The sequence below is a fragment of the Labrus bergylta genome, chromosome 14 (assembly GCF_963930695.1).
Source record: "Labrus bergylta chromosome 14, fLabBer1.1, whole genome shotgun sequence".
Lineage (NCBI taxonomy): Eukaryota > Metazoa > Chordata > Actinopteri > Labriformes > Labridae > Labrus > Labrus bergylta.
The window spans coordinates 17,159,069-17,181,987 of NC_089208.1; the positions used below are offsets into that span (position 1 = coordinate 17,159,069).

Below are 22,919 nucleotides of genomic sequence, written 5' to 3' on the forward strand. Positions count from 1 at the left end.
ACCCCCACCAGAAAACCATTTGATTGATTAAATTTATTTCAGACATATCACATCAAATCAAATCAAACATATCAAAAATACAATACAAAACAAAATGAAAAGCACGAAAATACAATAAACAAAAAACAATGTTCAAGTTATTTCACAAAAAAAATAAAAATAAAAATAAAAAGCAAATTACATATATTAAATTGATATGCCTGAAAAGGAGTAGGAAGAAGTATAAAACTTAAGTAGGAAGAAATATAAAACTTAAATGCCATTGCCAACTGTCATACCAAAAGTTGTGCTCTGAATTTAATATTCAAAGCCTGAAACATATAAAACAGCTACACAGCCAGGAGCCCATAAGACATTAATTATATGATTATTTATTGAATTATCTCAACACTCTAATGGGATTTCCCTCGGAACATACAACTTCTATTGATCCGCTTATCAAGAAGGACATGATGACCCAGGACTAAAAGATCATGCCTCTGTAACTCCTCAGAGTCTCTCTAATGAGTCCCTGATGTGAAACATCTCAGGGGAAGAATGCTTAATGACCTTGTCTGTAAACAAACATACCCTCTACTGCTCAGCCTTTTGCTTAATTAATGTCTTCCCTCATTCCTTAAAACTGGAAGGGAGGTAATAATGCAAAATATTTCAATGAGGTATTATGTTGAAAGAAAGCCTGACACTTATTTTAAAACCCAATCAGTATAGCTCCAGTGTAGTTTAAACATCTCTAAGCATCTTTTACTTGCACAGTATGAGAATAAATATTAAAACGAGCATGCAGAATATAGTCGTCCTGACTGAACTTTTGCTAGAGCTACAGTTTATAGTTTATTAAGATGACCGACTGTAAAACTTTACCGCATCGCACTCAAAAAACTGCTGACACTTCTTTTTCTTCTCTATTCTCATGAATCATTCTCGGATCTCGGCAGGGCCTTATCAGATTCATCCCCCTGTTCTTTTTTTTTTTCACAATTGTTCGTCCAAAGCTTTGTTAGAACTTTAAGATGAGTTTGGAAAAACTATTGGATTGCCAAACTCTTTTCTTATAGCACAAATATCTTTCATGGTTTCATTTGTATACCCTGCCTGTTAATGCAACAAAAGTGTTTTGACACATATAACCCATCGTGGTCTCAATCACTAGCTCCAAGTGTTTCTTTATATACAGCATGATGGGTTTTTTTTTTTTTTTTTTTTATAAACTCACTTCATTTCTATTTTTGTTTCAAATATGTTTCCATGTGTACGAACAGACAGAAGTTGTGCATCAGTGTGTACCTTATCAAGGAGACCTATAAAGGGGGATATGATATAACAGTGCTGATTAACCCTGTCATCCAAATCCAACATCAAAAGGTGTCACAAACAGGGTGAAGGTGACTCTGTAGATATAGATTTTTTTTTTTTAATGGAAGATGTCTTTCTAGCTTTCCAGACAAAATATGTTATATTTTTAAGGTTCTGCTGCAGTACATCGTTTGTGGTCACTTCCAGCTCAGCAAGAAGCTATTGAGACAAAAAATCGGTACCTACAGTTTGTTGCACTAAGTCTGCTTATTACAGAAAGGCCATTCTGAAAGATAATCAATGGTGTGTAGGGGTCATGAATGCAGGCCTATCATGTGTAGCCCTTTAGAGGAAAAAGGCTACTATTAGACAATTAGGGGGTTTAATGGAGGCTCTCAAGCACACTAATGACTCAGTAACATTAGTGAACACCCCTTCCTATTATAGTTTTAATTGCAAGTTCGCAATAACCCCCTAATGGATGCATATGAGATTAATTAGGCTTAAGCCTGAACAGTGAAAGGTTTGTTTGTTGCAGTCAGGCACTCATTAACCAGCATCCTTTTGGTAATGACATCACAAATAGGGCTCATTAGCAGGGCTCCCAGGAGTCAGAGAGTAGAGAGAGAATCCTTTTGTTTGGGGTCACTGCGTCCTGTTTGATGACAAAAGCTCTCTCAGGGAAAATGAATCATCGTCAGCGCAACTTGTAAAAAAGTCACTCCACAAGGTTATATCTTTAATAATATAAAATTAACATTTTTTACGAGTGAAATCGCCCTATCAAACCAATCATTACGTGTTGACCCATTATCATTACGTTATCATTACGTGTTGAGTTTTTAATGTTACCCAATATGAAACAGGGTCAGTCACTTAGAGGTGTATTTTTATTGTGAAATACCAGATACCAACCTTTCTTCCAGAGTACGCTCATAAGATTGTGAGTCTACCATTGTGACATTACACACAGCATTTATCATCAGTCAACCACCGACTTGTGAGATAAAGTTCTTTCAAGATATAATCAAGCCTGAAAACATAAATGGGTTAATTGTCAAAAGAAACTTGAGTTGTAGGTTCAGAAGAGGTCTTCTTGGCAAAAATGTTGGCGTTAACAGTAAACGGTTTGTTTGTTATGTGTTGATGATGAAGTCTTAAACATTCTAGGGGAAAAGTTCCTGCGGCTGAACACTGTCATTTTGAGCTGACAGATGCAGCAGGAAGTCCTGTTAGATGAATCAATCGATGCATTAATCATGCCTGGTTTTCATTCTGGGATGTTTTTACACTCTGGGCCTGAGTATTTCAATTAATCAGATATCTTAAAGAAGATGTGTAATGTCAAGAGGTATTTGACAGACTGAGAGTTCAGAGTGGCTTTACCTCCTTTTCATTTCTGATTTTTTTGTTGTCTCTTGGCACTAACTACAACTCAACTTCCTTTAGACATACAAGACATTTTATCATATATTTTAAGACTCAGGACCTCAGGGTCAGCCTTTATGTCAAGATGTGTAGCAGCTGCAGATATAACAAGACTTATCCATGCATCTTTTTAAAAAAAAACTTCAGCCAAACAATCATGTTGGGCTTTCTGGCTTACATTGGAAAAATGTTTTCGGACTAGTCTTTGACTTAAAGAGCCTTTCAGGTAGATTAGATAGTTATTAATGGTCATTAAGTTCTCTCTTTTTTTTCAGACTGGACTTTAATGTACCAAAGACACAGAAGCCACAGTTCAGGTTCAACTGTGACCTTTCCCAGAACAGTTTTAAACAACTATAGTCTTTTCAGCCGCAGGAACTTTCCCCTAGAAATAAAGACCTTTTGAGGAACTATCCGCAGGAAACAGGGTCTAAATTTAGTTCTTCACCCACTGCGTTTAAAAGACTGAAGCTGCAAGCCCATTGTTTTTCCCCACACCTTTATTTGTAATCAAAGTCTGGCTGTTACAGTAATGAAGAGGTACAAAACACACTATTACAGCATGACTTAAAAAACAAAGGAATAAAAAATATCACAAATCTAATCTGGAATCAAATCCTGTGTTCAATATACACATATTTCCTCAAAAGGATCCTAGTTCCTGGGGAAGTTCTTCCAGTTGAAAAAGGGTCTATCGTTCCTTAAAAGGTCCCTAGTTCTGGGGGAAAGTTCCTGTGCTTGAAAAGGGAATTTTGTCTCTCACAAAAGTATGTCTACACATGTATTTTTGTTAGAGTCCCACACATTCACAATAATTGACTATCATGGGAACACAAGTAAACCCTTAATACATTCAAACCACTTGTTTAGATATAACAATTATAACAAATGTAAAATTAATGATTATCATCTGCTTAAACAGAAACATTTGTGCTGCTTAAAGTATAGTGCCAATAAAATTTAATGAAGAGGAATAACTTATATGCAAATGAGGCTTGTAATTAAAGCCTGGCTTCAGAAGAAGAGAAAAGAAAACTATTTGTTTTGAGAAAAGAAAACAAATAGAAACCTATAGTTTTTAAACTTCTTAATATAAGTCAGTGTGGAAAAGTATTTTAAAAAACATAGCAGGACAAGTATGTAAGAGCTTACACATGCCTTTTCATTAAACAAAGAGATTTCAGGTAACCACCATCAGGTGTTATTTGACTGAAACAACAATAACACAAAAATAATGAATAACATAAATCTACTGTTTGTTTATTCCTCTTCATTGTTAACTGTTCTCTTCCTAACAGGGGCATCTGAGAATAATTAGTCTGAAAGTTAAGCAGTTAATGGTTTGTTTGTTGAAGTCAAGGTCATTAACCAAAATTCTCTGGTGATGGCTTCACAAACTGGGCCCATTAAAAAACATTTTGTTTTGGTTCACTATGACGTGTTTAATGATAAATGTATCCTCTGGGACATTACGCAACAGACAAGTTGTAACTCAGTTTCAGGAGTGTTAAATGAACGGGTAGCAGGAGGATTTTTTTTATACATCTTGCAGGTCAGTATACCGCAGCCATACCTAACAATTATTACAGTATAAATCTCCTCGTTTACACTCAAGAATAAAAGTCCAGTAATAACACTCACTTTGATGGTTTTCAGGTCTCACAGGCCTTTAAGAAACCTTATCGGCTTCAGTTAACAAGACAATAGTACTCACTTGACTGTTTTAATTGAAGGGTATTCAACTGTGGATGGTCCTGCAAAGAAGTACAGATTTGACACATTTATGAAACACTCTAGAAACATTGACAAACACATAACTCATCTGTTGTATAACCAAAAGAGGTATTTAACTTTAAACAGGTTATGGTGAGCCGAAAGAAAATGGACGAAAGGTTTCTAACCTTAAAGAGAAAAGTGATGACGAAACAACGTATCATCTTCCCCTCTGTCACATTTAAATATTTAGTGGAATTTTATGGTGAAAGTATAAAAATAAATGTGTCATCGAAAGAATCAAATGTGTTTCAAAATTACCAAATGTCTTACAGGTTACAGTTTTTCCAAATGTAATGCATAAGAAAAAATGTAACTGATGGGTTTACCCGTGACATTCCTCATTACTGTATACTGTAATTAAAATATTTACCTATCAATCAATCAATCAAGCAATCAAGCAATCAATCAATCAAACTTTATTTATATAGCACCTTTCAGACAAATTAAATTGCAGTTCAAAGTGCTTAAAAAGAGTGCAGAAAAGTTATTGACAAAAAGTAGTTTATAAAATCATTGATAAAATCATTGAGAGACTAATGCACACAAATAAGAATTAACAGATATGTATAAAAAGAAAAGAAAAGAAAATACGACACATAAAAGCAACAAGATATTAAAATAAATACATAAGAGGAAAATATTTAAAATTGTAGTAGGATAAAAAAGACAATACAGTAATGTTAAGATTTGAATTGATACTGATTTTTTTTGAGCAGCTATCAAATGGTATTACCGAGCCAACATCGTTCATTCAGTAACAAATATTGCAGATAAGTCATAATATTACAGAATGGTTAAAACAATCAGTTATTAATCTACACACACTAAAGCAAAAAAGCAAATTGTAATTATTTCACATTTACTGTGAAATGTAATATTATAATTAATGTAAATGCTTTTATCCATGGCTCTTTTCTAGTCTATGCGTATTCATTTTTTCCTTGAATTTAAAAAAAGTTAAATAAAAAGTTATTGGTTGAACAAAATTATAATTTTCATTTTGAATGTAGACAAGTTTATTTGAAAAGAACAAAACAAAACACCCTATACAGCTCTTCTCTCCAAGGGTCAAATTAATATCACTGCACATGAGTGACTACATGAGATTCTTTTGAAAATTGCCTCCTTATTGATCTCCGGAGATCAATCATGAGACTATATTATCTGAGTCCATAAATCAGACAAGCAGCTATCTGCATGCTGCTCTAAGAGACAGCATCATGAATAAGTGCTAAACAATTTAGAGAAAACAGGGGATCAGGTAAGCTGCATTCTCTGACTTTAATTCAACATACTGGGGGAAGATTGTATGCATTCTGTTTGGTTTACTGTTTTATCAGAGTGAAATATATAACGGGCATTTGAATTTTTCTGTTAAATGTATCGTGATTAAAACTGCAAACCTCTTTCAACATTGCAGACGAGAAGCTGTCCTTCAACACACAGGCTGTGAAGTCCAGCTATGTCCTCTCTCAGGACTGTCTTTAACGAATCTGTCATTGTTCATCCTCCAGGCTTTTACATAGTTGGATTTGAGACATTTCCCTTTATCAGTGTCTACTTCATCTTTCTGGTGTTTGTTTATGCTGTGACATTGCTCTTCAACAGCTTGGTGATCTGTATAATTGCTTTTGACCATTATTTACACACTCCAAAATTTTTGGCAGTAGCTAACCTGGCAGTAGTTGATGTGATTCTTAACACGTGTACGATTCCCAGCATGATAAAGATATTCCTGGTTAAGGACAATTTCATTCCATACAACTTGTGTCTCGTGCAAATGTTTTTCTACTATGCTTTTGCGACTTTGGAGTCATATGCGCTTGCTGTTCTTGCCTACGACAGGTTGATCGCAATTTGTTTCCCTTTGCGTCATAGCTCCATTAACACACTGCGGAGCATGTCTTATATTTTGGGCATGACTTGGGCTTTAGGTTTGGGAACCACTATGTTTGCAGTAGTTATAATGACAGAACTGTCTTTTTGCAAATCTGTCCAAGTGTTCAGCTACTTCTGTGACTATGCGCCTGTGTTCCGACTTGCTTGTAATGATTTCTCCTTGCAGTGGACTGTGGCCTCTTTGCTCGCCATCCTGTTACTTGTGGGACCCTTTACTTTCATAATTCTGTCTTACGTCAGCATCCTGGGGACTGTGTTCAGGATGAAATCTTTAGACAATCGAGTTAAAGCTTTGGCGACTTGTATTGAGCATCTAATTCTTGTTGCAGTATTTTACATTCCTCTCATTACCATTTTTACTATTGGGTTTTACATGCGTCTCATTGACCCGGACCAGCGTGTGCTGAGTCTGTCTCTGGCATCTTGTCTCCCACCCTGCATCAATCCTATTGTATATTCTTTGAAAACCAAAGAGATTAAAGTAAGATTCCTGGCACTAGTAAAAAACAAAAGAATTGGCACAGACCACAAGAGCAAAAATTTGAGGATTAATGACACATCAATGAAATTACGGCGCTAAATGTTTGTATTGTGTTAAAAGAAAAAAACACTGTGGACTCTGAGAATTAAAATCCCAGTGTTTTTTTTATTTTTTTAACTTACATCAATTTAACAGGATTCAAGGTTAGGCACTTTGATAGTTGTTGTGTGGAAGTCTGTTTCCCATCTATATGCTCCCATATAACTTAACCCGAAGAGGTAAATCACTGTTCATGTGAGGTCACCATGTGCTACAAAATCTGTAAATAATAATATCACTAGTAATGCTATTGTTACATCAAATCTGGTTATTTTTCGTTCAGGTCAATTGTGTCCACAGCTTTGTGTTTGTTTGTGTGTGTGTGTGTGTGTGTGTGTGTGTGTGTGTGTGTGTGTGTGTGTGTGTGTGTGTGTGTGTGTGTGTGTGTGTGTGTGTGTGTGCGTGTGTGTGCCATGATGCTTGAACTGCTCGGTGATGTTATTTTACCTGCTATCTGTCTGCTATCTTATAATATCAAATCATATAAGACTTAAAAGGATGTAGTACCGTGTTAAACTCTTTTACAGTTTGAGTCTTTTCATGTTTTTGAATCTCAATGTTAAATTGTTAAAAAATAAAAACAAATGAGACTTAACTGCAGCACCGACTTTGTCTTTTTTTCTTTCGGAAGATTTTTCACAAACGTGTATGGCAGAACATCATACAGGACATTAACACTCAAGAAGGTGGACTCTAAATGTTGTGCTGCCCTCTATTTGGCTCACATGTGATACGTTCAATATGGAGTGATTGAGACAATTGGGGTTGCCGTGTCGGCTCCACATGGGTAACACAGCATTTGGACATCTTTAAACGTCTCTTGAGAAACTCTTTGAACAAGATGAGCAATATGCCAACACTACTAATACTGTTGATAGGCTGGCCATAATTCATTCCTCTCTAAGTAGTAATCAATAATCAAGAAAGAAACAAAAAGTTAAATAAGTCAAATGGTTGATGTCAATGTTTTAATACCATGGGAATTGGACACTACAAGTAGTGTATTACTCATTTGACTATTCAGGCAGTGTTTCTAATACATTTACTAAATTTTTAAAAAAGTACATTAATGAGACAATTGCACTTTTTCTGGGGATGTTTGAGGGTTTCATCATTTATATTATTGTATCTACTTTTTGGTAGATCACTCTCCAGAAATCCATCATATTCTGCAATATTATGAATTTATTATAAGAGTAAAACTCCAAAGAATGAGATTTAGCTCATGTAAAGGGATCTTATTTAGACAGATACAAAAAAAAAACTGCCTCATGAGAAGTGGTAACTAAAGCTGTAAGACAACAAGTAATGGAGGGCTGAGATGTAGTAAAGGAAGAGATACAAAGTAGAACTAAAAGTAGAACTACTAAAATGTTGTTACACTAGCCTATCTCCAATTTTTACTTCGGCCGAGCATAAAAATAATAATCTGTAGGCTAATAAAAGTCATACTACCCAGAACTAAAGAGCGGAAGTGATGTAATGCATCGACGGAACTGTTGTATGTATGCACTAGTCCCCCGCCGAAATATGTCCGCCGTGTGACACCGTGAAAACAGTATTTTTCACTGTCGGATAAATAAAGTTTAGAGCTTTAAATGCAGGTTATGGAAGCTTAAATTCAATGTCTTGAGAGGAAAACTGGCTTAAAGAAAACAAAAAGGTAAGAGGGCAATGAACATCTGCGTTAGTTTGGTGAATTCTCGATGATGTTATTTCACCTCTTCTGAAGGATTGGATCAGGGCAAAGTGCACGCTGTCGCTTTTGACATAAATATAACTACATTTTAAACAAAACAACAACCTGTGGATGTTAAATGACCCCGAATAGGTAGCATACTTTATAGTTAAAACCATTTGGTAATTAAGCCTACATTTAAGGCTAAACTCTGTGAAGCTTTATAGGGTAACTAAAACTGTAATTCACAAACATTACTTAACTTTATATCTGTCCAATGTGTGGGAATATTGTATTTTTCCTCTTGAGTGAAACATTTAATTTAAATAAAATGACAGTTCTCAGGTAAAGTATAGAAGTACCCTTAAGTTTATACCATACCTATCTGTAATATTTACAGTATATGGTGTTTACCTACATATCACCTACACAGTATTGACTGCATTAGGCTACAATATATTTCTCCTGATGTCAGACTGATGTTAACTTTGTAGAATGGATAGATTAAAACAGGGCTTCCCAAACTGTTCAGGTCGTGACCCCCAAAATAAGGGTGACTGGGGACCCCCCATTGTTCTTGAAGGTGGTTAGTTAGGTATATAACGTAGCGACAGCCACGCACACACTAATAAACCTATTCTAAAACTACTAACACAAAACAACACAACAGCCTAAAACCTATAAAATATGTACACATTCATTTCATTTCAATTTCTCTTAATGATACTGTCTTTTATGACATTGGACTACTTTAAGTATATTTACAAAAATGGGTAAAAAGATATTCTGATGCACTTTTAAATGATTTTAAATTTTTTATGGAAGGCATCTCGTGACCCCCCTCTTGGTGGCTGGTGACCCACCTGGGGGTCCCGACCCCCACTTTGGGAAACACTGGATTAAAAGGTTTGGTCCCAAATGAGTAGGAATACCCAGAAGCTATGCAAAAGTCATGACACTGTGTCACAACCATAGAGGTCACAACTTGCAATATTTGCAATAACATGCATTGCCAATAATAACATTTTTTTTCAACTCAATTGCATCCCCAGTAATTTATTTTATCTTAATCAATTAAACTATTAAGGACTTAATCTAACTTTAATGAAACAAAGGGCCATCTGAGCAGTTGCTTTTCTAATTTTAGTACCAAAAAGTTTCATTTCTATTTAAAATATTAACGTCAAAGATTGAGACATGGTGTTGTTGTATTGTTAAAATATTTCTAAGAGACTACAGGGACAATATGCTGTTTATTTTTTCTAATAAAGATTTAGAAAATAAGGCAGTCGGAAATTGACTGTTCTGTGGTATTTTTAAAATCCTTTATAACTTAATTTGTTGTCCTCATGTCCAGACTGCTTCACACGGAACAGGATGGCGTCCCCTTCCCCACACGACCGCAGCCGTAAACAGGAGGACGAGGACGACCCTGTTGAACGGATGATATCCCGCACCGGCTGTGCCGAGCTTCACTACGCAGTGCAGGAGTGCATGGCTGAACACCAGGACTGGAGAGTGTGCCAGAGCCAGGTCCAGACTTTCAAAAGCTGCATGATGAATTTCCAAAATGCACAGAGAGAAAAGCTGAGGAAGCAGCAGCAAACCTCCACTTCAGCTGAGTCTGCAGCCAGCTGATATCACAACATCCAGCTGATATCACAACATCCAGCTGATATCACAACATCCAATTGATATCACAACATCCAGCTGATATCACAACATCCAGCTGATATCACAACATCCAGCTGATATCACAACATCCAGCTGATATCACAACATCCAATTGATATCACAACATCCAGCTGATATCACAACATCCAGCTGATATCACAACATCCAATTGATATCACAACATCCAGCTGATATCACAACATCCAGCTGATATCACAACATCCAATTGATATCACAACATCCAGCTGATATCACAACATCCAATTGATATCACAACATCCAGCTGATATCACAACATCCAGCTGAAGCCCAAGCACAGGAACGGGATGTGTTTTTCAGAACCTTCTTGTTCTGCATGAGGTGGGAAGACTATAATGATTTATACGTCAATAAATTAAGCTTTCACTTTCTTATGATGTTGTTTGGTTCCCTCTAATTGAAGTACCTGGTGATGAAACTATGTGTCTGTTTATCTATTATTGACAGATGTCAGCCAAAAGTGACAGAAATCAAAACGTCACTTGCCACAATCCTTTGTGAGGATTTGTTTTCTTTACAAACGCATAAGTACGTACATGATTTGCTCAGATCAAGAGTTTGCGCATACAAAAATAACAAAAAAAATAAATATTCTAAAAGACCTTTGAGGTACACAGAGTTTTTCTTGACTAGCACTAAAGATATCCTTGAAGCTCAAAGTGGATGTGTTGAAACTTTTATGTGAAGACTTGATGGGTTTATTAATGTTGGCACAATGCAAGAGATAACATATCTTAATAATATTTCTGATGTTATCATAAAATGAATATAAAGTCCTGTGATCTGTTGGACCAGCTTTGTATAAGTTGTGTCTTAAGTTATGGTTTCATTGTTTGGTTGCACCACAGAGACTTAAGGTACATCTTGACTAGTTAGAACGTAACATCCAAACTAACCAAAACATTGACGCAGCTATGACGTGTTCACTTTCTGCAGCCAATCAGTGATAAACCATGTTTTTGATGCAGCGCTTGCTACAATTTTGCCTCTCAAGTCTGAATGACTCGAGCTTGCTAACGGCCGAAAAAAAGTATTTTTACATCTGTTACTGCCGCTACCATGGATACACTTTTAAGAAACCGCAACGATAAGGTAAGTAAAATGTGAAAATCATTATGATTAGTTGATTACTGAAGCACACAACCATTATCTACAGCTAATGTAATTTAACAACAGCGACATCGAGTGGCAAAACCGTCAACTGCAACACACACAACTCAGATATCTGATCAATGTGTAAATTGTAACCATATTACAGACACAAAATGATAGCTGACACTGTCAAACTGTGACGTATTAATGACATGTTAGAAAGTTGTCTAACTCTGCTGATGTAGGCAACCTTTCCAGTTTGTGTGACAAATTGGATCCATCATGTAGGATACAAGCAAAACCACTAGATGGTGGAATCCACCCAAAAACCATGTTCTGATTGAGCCTTCATACTCAATATTTTCTTGTCAACTGTTCAACTCATGCAAATCTTTATTTGACTTCTGACTATATGCTGGGACTTTTGAGAACTATGCACATATTGGTGTGTTTCCTTTTCCACATGGATTATAATACTTAAGAGAACGAAAGATAAAGAAAGCCCGCTTATAAACAGCTTCCATGTCTTACACAAAGAAAATACAATCAAAGACTAGAGATAGTAAATGTAGGTTGGATGATTTAAAGATCAGCTAAAAATGTTTTTAAAATGAAACCTGAGTCGTTCAATACTAAAAGAATGAAAAGTTTAGGTAGATTAAAGGATGATTTGATCCTGAATATTTAAATTCTAATAAGCTCCAAGACATGGATTAAAATTAAAATTCCATGCATAGGTCACATGACTTACAACATGTAGTGAAACTATTTCCTTGAGTCTGCTAACTTTGCAAAATACAACAAAATAACACAATTGTCTTTTCCCCCTCAGATATCTTTGTAGCACTTTTTATTAAAATGTTGAATGTAAAAAGTAACAAACAGTTGTTAATTGTAACACTCCTTGATGTATCAGGACAGCAACATTACAGATTTCACCTTCCTGGATGAGGATGTGTTGTTGATACTATTTCTTTTGCAAAGCTTTTTTAAAGAGTTCAGCACTTCTTCAGTCTTTAAAGCGTAAACGATAGGGTTGAGAAGAGCAGGTATGGTGTTTGTCAGAGTGTAGCCTACAATCCTGGCATTAGGATGGACAAAAGAGAATTGGGAAGCTATGTTGGTGCCAATAATAGGAAAGAAGAAAAGAGCCACAAGGATCAGATGAGAAGAACACGTTTTCAGTGCTTTGAGTCGTTCCTCTCCTGACGCTATCCTGCTCAGTGCTGTGAAAATGCAAAAGTATGTCACTGCTATCAATAAAGGAGGCAACCAGATGATTATCATTGCAGCAACAAGTTCATAGACGTGACTGAAGGATATGTACAATTTAGTCACAATACTATGGTACCTTAAAGGAAAACAAATTGCTATCAATCTGTCATATGCCATTGCAACAAGCGTCCATGACTGCACACTTATAAAGAATAAAACAAAGAACATATAACTCAAACACGCCTCGTAGACAATGTACCTTTTGTTAAACAAGAATGTTTCTAAGAGTTTTGGGATGAGAGCAGTGCTGCCACACAAATCAGCGAAAGCCAGGTTAAACACCAGCATGTATTTAGGAGTATGCAGAGCCTCCACCAGGTAAATGACTGTGAGAAGGAGGCCGTTCCCCAGAACAGTCATAACGTATACAAAACACAAAAACACATAGTAATACTTTTCATGAGGCATGTTGGTGAACCCATTGAGATAGAACTTTGCAGGACGAACAAATGTGGCATTCAATATGATGGCAGCTCTTACTTCTGGACCCATTGCGAACGCCTGTTTCCCTAGACGTAAGGTCAAAAATAACTGTTGAAATGACAAAGAACGACGCAGTAAATTGTAGAAATAAGTAGACGCAGTAAGTAGAAATGTTGGAGCCAAGCTCACCTCAGACAACATCGAGTGTGCGCCTCATGAAAGTGAGTGGTACTGTGTGAGATCTGACTTTTATACAGCAGAAATGCATGGGGCAGCGTCACATGGTCAGCAGTTGGATAGAAAGTAAACTTTACTGTTCTTAAGTTGTAGTCATCTCTGCTGCAACTGGCTGAGCGTTCACTACAGGATACTGAATACTCAGCACATCCGTGATTCAAATCAAGAAAGATTTAGAAAACAACAGCTTATTTAAGGAGCGATTTAAAGAAAGACTTACTTCATTGAAACATGTAACTAGATATAGAACGTAACTTGATTTGAGATACAATATGCAATATTAACACAAATATACAGTGGTTAACATTAAACAGTAATAGTAATATTCTCCACAACATGAAGCTAGTTTAAGGGGATATCTTTAAGGTATATTCATTCGTATTGAAATAAAAAAAAAAAAATGTGTCCATTGATCATGTGAGTATGTCATACATAACACCATGTTTCATTTGAAGTGAGCAATTCCTGCAACAGTATGGGGAAATATTTGTGAAATAGCCTTAGCATTTTCATCATACTTATTTAAGCTTACTTTTCATGCAAGAAGACACATTACATATTTTTTAAACACAAGCAACATAATTAGTCAGAAATGTAAGTGTTGAAAAATGAAAATGTGGCCTAATAATGTTGGTTGTGTCGATGGTGAACAAAGTCATAAGCAAACTAATTATTTACAACTGATTCAGTCGGGGACATTGGAAATGTCACCAAATTGAAAGCAATCTATCTAGTAGCTGTTCAAATGTTGCACTCAAAATCACAAAAGATTATTGTAAGAAGTTTCATGGCAATCAATTCTTGTGTTTTTTCAATACCAGTTACCACTGAAAAAAAGCTATCAAGGCTTTGGAGTCCCATCGATGGCTGTTGCCATGCTGAATATAGCTTATCCTTCATAAAATCAAAATAGATGAGTTAACAATGAATTCATCCCCCCTGTACAGTATGTCCTGATAGAGAAATTAGCTAATTAGATCTATTTCGTTTTTTGACCCAGGCTGTAAATATGTTAACTTCTGTAGTAAAAACTGGCTATTTTGACCGGATGTGTATGTGACTTCCAGTGTTTCTGCAGCCTGCAGCCAGCCTCAAACAGACACTCAAAAAAACTGCAGGATTTTGTACTTCCATATGGGCTTAATTAAAAATAAAAAATAAAAAATTAGAATTATGTTTTATTAGTTTCATGCTTTCCCTCACAGAGTCATACTTACAAGTTTTTACAAACCAAAACAATACCATAACATTTAACTTAGTTTACACTTTTGGAGAGTGATATCAGGATCACATGAGATATTTACATTCATATCCCAAGACACAACAGAGAAAAGACATACAATTAAACAAAACATATATTTATATAATTAAATAAATACAAAGAAACATGTACATATGGGCTTCATTTTTAAATACTGGAGGTGGCAGCTTGATTGTTTGCCTTCTCCACTTTTCAGAAAATGTGTGCTTAAACAGGCCGTTTGGAGATTTTCCCCTTCATGATTTCTCAAAGGATTGTAACCCCTCCCCCAGGTGAGTGACACTTCCACAGCTAGGTGTTCTGCCCTCTGAGTCCACCTTTTCATCATAAACAACAGGGCACGGAGTCAGAAAGCCAAAGTCACCCAAGCCTTTCCAAAGAGGGGTGTGGTCAGACATAGCTTATTTGCATTTAAAGTTACAGACACAGAAACAGTCTGTTCTGAGCAGGGCTGAAATAGAGGGGCTTATAGTCATGATCAAATACAGGATCAGAGAGGATTCTGAGCACAAAACTTCAAAGACATAGTTTAGGGAGCCCTGAGACTTAATGAAACTTGTTGAAAAGAAGTATAATATGTAACCTTGAATCAAATATGGGTTAGATTTAAGGCTTTATATCCAACAACTTATGTTCCCTCTGGACCCACAAGTACACTGAAAATCTTTATTTTGTCATTAAATTTCATGGCAAATATCTGCTGAGTTCCCATAGAATGAGGTACACAAAATCCTCCTCTGGAATCTGCCTTAAATCTAGGGTTGTTACAAAGACCTACAAAATGAAGACACTTAAACCAACTTCAGCTGTACTTTGTCTTCAGTGCTATTGTGTAAGTGTTAGTGATAGCAAACCATTAGGCTCAGCATTTAGTGCACATTGTATATATGCTTAACATCAGCATACTAGCATTGTTAATGTGAGCATAATGTGCAGATGTTTGCATTTGGTACAAGGAACTGCTGTGCTTTGTTGTAGCCTTAAAATACTCTAAACAGGTAGTTGTCTAATTTAAATATCAACTAAAAGATTGGATGATGATATGAAGCTCAAAAAGCTGTTGTTAAGTTGCATCATGTTGAAGTGACACTAGCTGCCACCTGACAATAAAGAGAAGAAAAAGACGACAATCATGTCACAGGGATATGGGTAGGCAGGCTTACAGACGATTGGAACAGAATGGAAACTCTCACTCAGGAGCAAAAAACAGCCTTTAAATTTGAAAGAAATATTGATATGACATTTACAGTATTGTGACAAATTATTGATTTTGACTGATATGACATTTTTTTGGTAATAACATTTTTCTTCACCCAGCCTTATGTTAAAGTGTACACCACTTCAGCCAATGTGACCAGCATGTAGCGTATGATTAATAATTAGCAAAAATATAAAATGTTGTATGAATATTTTGCTGTGATTTCAGTTGATTTTGCCATGCTTAATGAGGAATGCATAGGTCCCCTTAAATATCTATCTTTGTTTTGTGTTGCACATTTATACACATCGCATTCTTTCAAAAACTCTGAATTTTTCTCTCTTTTTCCTTATAAAATAAAAGATTAATCTATGACATTTCGGAAAAATCAGAGAGCATTTTGTAATAATTTGAATGAAACAATGGGCATGCATTGATATAATTTGTTTTATTCAACCAAAACTCAAAACCGAAGGACATTTAGTTTATTATAATATATGACAAAGAAAAGCATTCAAAATAAATAAGGAACAGGAGCAGTATAATATTAGGCTTTTTTCCTCAAATATCAACTAAAACAATGGATTGACATCAAATTAGTTCTAAAAGGTTGACCTCAAGTTCCAGTGGATTGATGCACTCGAACTGGACAAGACAGGGGCCTGTTCACAATCAAATGTCGGTCCAACTCTCAAGACAGACATTATTACATCTTGGACAATTTTCAAAAATGTAAAACAGTAATTAATGAAATTGAAGTAGTGGATATTTGACCAAAATAATTGGTATGATAAACGGAACGCAAAAACAACAACAATTGTACTGGCACAGAATCACCTCTCGTGAAATACAAGGCATATCATGCCCCTTTTTTTTTACAGCAACAGCACATGATTAAAAAAAATCCTTGAAAATATACTTACAGCACTTATGTAAGAGTTTAGAATAAAAAGTAAAAACAGAACAATGCTACTATAACACTCCTTAAACAAGACATTATGGAAGTGATGAAGAGGTCACAATTTCTTAGTTGTGTTAGTAATTATTTTTCTGTTCAATAGCTTCTTGATAGAGCTCAGCACTTCCTCTGTCTTTAAAGAGTAGATAATTGGGTTGAGAAGAGCTGGTATGGTGTGTGTCAGAGAGGAGTTAATCATTCGGACATTTGGTTGAAGGTTGGTCGTCACTGAACCTATGTTGGTGCCAAATAATGGTAGGTAGAAAATTGCCACAAGGATCAGATGAGAGCTACAAGTTTTGAATGCTTTGAGTCGTTCCTGTCCTGATGCTATCCTGCTCAGTGCTATTGAAATACACATATATGTCAAGCCTATCAATACAAAAGGAATACAAATAAATGTTAGAAAAGCAACATATGCCATAATGTTATTTATAGAGGTGTCATTACAAGCCAGACGATAAACAGGGGCGTGATCACAGAAAAAAGTCTGTATCACCAAAGATCTACAAAATGAGAGGCGATCAATGAGCTTAATAATGGGCGCGATAATACTCACTATAAAAACCCATGAAAACAGAAGCATTAAGCCAATAGCCGGTTTAGTCACAATACTATGGTACCTTAAAGGAAAACAAATTGCAATGAATCTGTCATAGGCCATTGTGACAAGTGTCCATGACTGCATGCTTGCAAAGAATAAAACAAAAAACATATAACTCAAACACGCCTCGTAGACAATGTACCTTTTGTTAAACAAGAATGTTTCTAAGAGTTTTGGGATGAGAGCAGTGCTGCCACACAAATCAGCGAAAGCCAGGTTAAACACCAGCATGTATTTAGGAGTATGCAGAGCCTCCACCAGGTAAATGACTGTGAGAAGGAGGCCGTTCCCCAGAACAGTCATGATGTAGACAAAACACAAAAACACATAGTAATACTTTTCATGAGGCATGTTGGTGAACCCATTGAGATAGAACTTTGCAGGACGAACAAATGTGGCATTCAATATGATGGCAGCTCTTACTTCTGGACCCATTGCGAACGCCTGTTTCCCTAGACGTAAGGTCAAAAATAACTGTTGAAATGACAAAGAACGACGCAGTAAATTGTAGAAATAAGTAGACGCAGTAAGTAGAAATGTTGGAGCCAAGCTCACCTCAGACAACATCGAGTGTGCGCCTCATGAAAGTGAGTGGTACTGTGTGAGATCTGACTTTTATACAGCAGAAATGCATGGGGCAGCGTCACATGGTCAGCAGTTGGATAGAAAGTAAACTTTACTGTTCTTAAGTTGTAGTCATCTCTGCTGCAACTGGCTGAGCGTTCACTACAGGATACTGAATACTCAGCACATCCGTGATTCAAATCAAGAAAGATTTAGAAACAACAGCTTATTTAAGGAGCGATTTAAAGAAAGACTTACTTCATTGAAACATGTAACTAGATATAGAACGTAACTTGATTTGAGATACAATATGCAATATTAACACAAATATACAGTGGTTAACATTAAACAGTAATAGTAATATTCTCCACAACATGAAGCTAGTTTAAGGGGATATCTTTAAGGTATATTCATTCGTATTGAAATAAAAAAAAAAAAATGTGTCCATTGATCATGTGAGTATGTCATACATAACACCATGTTTCATTTGAAGTGAGCAATTCCTGCAACAGTATGGGGAAATATTTGTGAAATAGCCTTAGCATTTTCATCATACTTATTTAAGCTTACTTTTCATGCAAGAAGACACATTACATATTTTTTAAACACAAGCAACATAATTAGTCAGAAATGTAAGTGTTGAAAAATGAAAATGTGGCCTAATAATGTTGGTTGTGTCGATGGTGAACAAAGTCATAAGCAAACTAATTATTTACAACTGATTCAGTCGGGGACATTGGAAATGTCACCAAATTGAAAGCAATCTATCTAGTAGCTGTTCAAATGTTGCACTCAAAATCACAAAAGATTATTGTAAGAAGTTTCATGGCAATCAATTCTTGTGTTTTTTCAATACCAGTTACCACTGAAAAAAAGCTATCAAGGTTTTGGAGTCCCATCGATGGCTGTTGCCATGCTGAATATAGCTTATCCTTCATAAAATCAAAATAGATGAGTTAACAATGAATTCATCCCCCCTGTACAGTATGTCCTGATCGAGAAATTAGCTAATTAGATCTATTTCGTTTTTTGACCCAGGCTGTAAATATGTTAACTTCTGTAGTAAAAACTGGCTATTTTGACCGGATGTGTATGTGACTTCCAGTGTTTCTGCAGCCTGCAGCCAGCCTCAAACAGACACTCAAAAAAACTGCAGGATTTTGTACTTCCATATGGGCTTAATTAAAAATAAAAAATAAAAAATTAGAATTATGTTTTATTAGTTTCATGCTTTCCCTCACAGAGTCATACTTACAAGTTTTTACAAACCAAAACAATACCATAACATTTAACTTAGTTTACACTTTTGGAGAGTGACATCAGGATCACATGAGATATTTACATTCATATCCCAAGACACAACAGAGAAAACACATACAATTAAACAAAACATATATTTATATAATTAAATAAATAAAAAGAAACATGTACATATGGGCTTCATTTTTAAATACTGGAGGTGGCAGCTTGATTGTTTGCCTTCTCCACTTTTCAGAAAACGTGTGCTCAAACAGGCCGTTTGGAGATTTTCCCCTTCATGACTTCTCAAAGGATTGTAACCCCTCCCCCAGGTGAGTGACACTTCCACAGCTAGGTGTTCTGCCCTCTGAGTCCACCTTTTCATCATAAACAACAGGGCATGGAGTCAGAAAGCCAAAGTCACCCAAGCCTTTCCAAAGAGGGGTGTGGTCAGACACAGCTTATTTGCATTTAAAGTTACAGACACAGAAACAGTCTGTTCTGAGCAGGGCTGAAATAGAGGGGCTTATAGTCATGATCAAATACAGGATCAGAGAGGATTCTGAGCACAAAACTTCAAAGACATGGTTTAGGGAGCCCTGAGACTTAATGAAACTTGTTGAAAAGAAGTATAATATGTAACCTTGAATCAAATATGGGTTAGATTTAAGGCTTTATATCCAACAACTTATGTTCCCTCTGGACCCACAAGTACGCTGAAAATCTTTATTTTGTCATTAAATTTCATGGCAAATATCTGCTGAGTTCCCATAGAATGAGGTACACAAAATCCTCCTCTGGAATCTGCCTTAAATCTAGGGTTGTTACAAAGACCTACAAAATGAAGACACTTAAACCAACTTCAGCTGTACTTTGTCTTCAGTGCTATTGTGTAAGTGTTAGTGATAGCAAACCATTAGGCTCAGCATTTAGTGCACATTGTATATATGCTTAACATCAGCATACTAGCATTGTTAATGTGAGCATAATGTGCAGATGTTTGCATTTGGTACAAGGCACTGCTGTGCTTTGTTGTAGCCTTAAAATACTCTAAACAGGTAGTTGTCTAATTTAAATATCAACTAAAAGATTGGATGATGATATGAAGATCAAAAAGCTGTTGTTAAGTTGCATCATGTTGAAGTGACACTAGCTGCCACCTGACAATAAAGAGAAGAAAAAGACGACAATCATGTCACAGGGATATGGGTAGGCAGGCTTACAGACGATTGGAACAGAATGGAAACTCTCACTCAGGAGCAAAAAACAGCCTTTAAATTTGAAAGAAATATTGATATGACATTTACAGTATTGTGACAAATTATTGATTTTGACTGATATGACATTTTTTTGGTAATAACATTTTTCTTCACCCAGCCTTATGTTGAAGTGTACACCACTTCAGCCAATGTGACCAGCATGTAGCGTATGATTAATAATTAGCAAAAATATAAAATGTTGTATGAATATTTTGCTGTGATTTCAGTTGATTTTGCCATGCTTAATGAGGAATGCATAGGTCCCCTTAAATATCTATCTTTGTTTTGTGTTGCACATTTATACACATCGCATTCTTTCAAAAACTCTGAATTTTTCTCTCTTTTTCCTTATAAAATAAAAGATTAATCTATGACATTTCGGAAAAATCAGAGAGCATTTTGTAATAATTTGAATGAAACAATGGGCATGCATTGATATAATTTGTTTTATTCAACCAAAACTCAAAACCGAAGGACATTTAGTTTATTATAATATATGACAAAGAAAAGCATTCAAAATAAATAAGGAACAGGAGCAGTATAATATTAGGCTTTTTTCCTCAAATATCAACTAAAACAATGGATTGACATCAAATTAGTTCTAAAAGGTTGACCTCAAGTTCCAGTGGATTGATGGACTCGAACTGGACAAGACAGGGGCCTGTTCACAGTCAAATGTCGGTCCAACTCTCAAGACAGACATTATTACATCTTGGACAATTTTCAAAAATGTAAAACAGTAATTAATGAAATTGAAGTAGTGGATATTTGACCAAAATAATTGGTTTGATAAACGGAACGCAAAAACAACAACAATTGTACTGGCACAGAATCACCTCTCGTGAAATACAAGGCATATCATGCCCCTTTTTTTTTTACAGCAACAGCACATGATTAAAAGAAAATCCTTGAAATATACTTACAGCACTTATGTAAGAGTTTAGAATAAAAAGTAAAAACAGAACAATGCTACTATAACACTCCTTAAACAAGACATTATGGAAGTGATGAAGAGGTCACAATTTCTTAGTTGTGTTAGTAATTCTTTTTCTGTACAATAGCTTCTTGATAGAGCTCAGCACTTCCTCTGTCTTTAAAGAGTAGATAATTGGGTTGAGAAGAGCTGGTATGGTGTGTGTCAGAGAGGAGTTAATCATTCGGACGTTTGGTTGAAGGTTGGTCGTCACTGCACCTATGTTGGTGCCAAATAATGGTAGGTAGAAAATTGCCACAAGGATCAGATGAGAGCTACAAGTTTTGAATGCTTTGAGTCGTTCCTGTCCTGATGCTATCCTGCTCAGTGCTATTGAAATACACATATATGTCAAGCCTATCAATACAAAAGGAATACAAATAAATGTTAGAAAAGCAACATATGCCATAATGTTATTTATAGAGGTGTCATTACAAGCCAGACGATAAACAGGGGAGTGATCACAGAAAAAAGTCTGTATCACCAAAGATCTACAAAATGAGAGGCGATCAATGAGCTTAATAATGGGCGCGATAATACTCACAATAAAAACCCATGAAAACAGAAGCATTAAGCCAATAGCTGGTTTAGTCACAATACTATGGTACCTTAAAGGAAAACAAATTGCAATGAATCTGTCATAGGCCATTGTGACAAGTGTCCATGACTGCATGCTTGCAAAGAATAAAACAAAGAACATATAACTCAAACACGCCTCGTAGACAATGTACCTTTTGTTAAACAAGAATGTTTCTAAGAGTTTTGGGATGAGAGCAGTGCTGCCACACAAATCAGCGAAAGCCAGGTTAAACACCAGCATGTATTTAGGAGTATGCAGAGCCTCCACCAGGTAAATGACTGTGAGAAGGAGGCCGTTCCCCAGAACAGTCATGATGTAGACAAAACACAAAAACACATAGTAATACTTTTCATGAGGCATGTTGGTGAACCCATTGAGATAGAACTTTGCAGGACGAACAAATGTGGCATTCAATATGATGGCAGCTCTTACTTCTGGACCCATTGCGAACGCCTGTTTCCCTAGACGTAAGGTCAAAAATAACTGTTGAAATGACAAAGAACGACGCAGTAAATTGTAGAAATAAGTAGACGCAGTAAGTAGAAATGTTGGAGCCAAGCTCACCTCAGACAACATCGAGTGTGCGCCTCATGAAAGTGAGTGGTACTGTGTGAGATCTGACTTTTATACAGCAGAAATGCATGGGGCAGCGTCACATGGTCAGCAGTTGGATAGAAAGTAAACTTTACTGTTCTTAAGTTGTAGTCATCTCTGCTGCAACTGGCTGAGCGTTCACTACAGGATACTGAATACTCAGCACATCCGTGATTCAAATCAAGAAAGATTTAGAAACAACAGCTTATTTAAGGAGCGATTTAAAGAAAGACTTACTTCATTGAAACATGTAACTAGATATAGAACGTAACTTGATTTGAGATACAATATG

At 36.0% G+C, this 22,919-nt stretch overlaps 5 protein-coding genes across 5 annotated transcripts; 2 read left to right on the forward strand and 3 right to left on the reverse strand.

Annotated features, from left to right (window-relative positions):
- Positions 1 to 5,736: 5,736 nt before the first annotated feature.
- or41a3 (odorant receptor, family 41, subfamily A, member 3) lies at positions 5,737 to 7,484 on the forward strand. Its single transcript, XM_020644063.2, has one exon. It carries the CDS (start codon positions 5,963 to 5,965, stop codon positions 6,977 to 6,979), a length of 1,017 nt encoding a protein of 338 aa, XP_020499719.2. The 5' UTR covers positions 5,737 to 5,962; the 3' UTR covers positions 6,980 to 7,484.
- Positions 7,485 to 8,483: 999 nt separating this feature from the next.
- Positions 8,484 to 10,972, forward strand: coa4 (cytochrome c oxidase assembly factor 4 homolog). The gene is made up of 2 exons (XM_065963311.1): positions 8,484 to 8,642; positions 10,015 to 10,972. The coding sequence occupies exon 2, from the start codon at positions 10,035 to 10,037 to the stop codon at positions 10,293 to 10,295; it is 261 nt and encodes an 86-aa protein (XP_065819383.1). The 5' UTR covers positions 8,484 to 8,642; positions 10,015 to 10,034; the 3' UTR covers positions 10,296 to 10,972.
- Positions 10,973 to 12,157: 1,185 nt separating this feature from the next.
- On the reverse strand, positions 12,158 to 13,356 carry LOC109991714 (olfactory receptor 8B8-like). Its single transcript, XM_020644064.3, has one exon. The coding sequence runs from the start codon at positions 13,227 to 13,229 to the stop codon at positions 12,375 to 12,377; it is 855 nt and encodes a 284-aa protein (XP_020499720.2). The 5' UTR covers positions 13,230 to 13,356; the 3' UTR covers positions 12,158 to 12,374.
- Positions 13,357 to 16,271: 2,915 nt separating this feature from the next.
- LOC136182416 (olfactory receptor 1-like) lies at positions 16,272 to 17,980 on the reverse strand. The gene has a single exon (XM_065963087.1). The coding sequence runs from the start codon at positions 17,851 to 17,853 to the stop codon at positions 16,873 to 16,875; it is 981 nt and encodes a 326-aa protein (XP_065819159.1). The 5' UTR covers positions 17,854 to 17,980; the 3' UTR covers positions 16,272 to 16,872.
- A 2,914-nt stretch (positions 17,981 to 20,894) lies between these two features.
- Positions 20,895 to 22,604, reverse strand: LOC109991715 (olfactory receptor 1-like). Its single transcript, XM_020644065.2, has one exon. The coding sequence runs from the start codon at positions 22,475 to 22,477 to the stop codon at positions 21,497 to 21,499; it is 981 nt and encodes a 326-aa protein (XP_020499721.2). The 5' UTR covers positions 22,478 to 22,604; the 3' UTR covers positions 20,895 to 21,496.
- Positions 22,605 to 22,919: the final 315 nt, after the last annotated feature.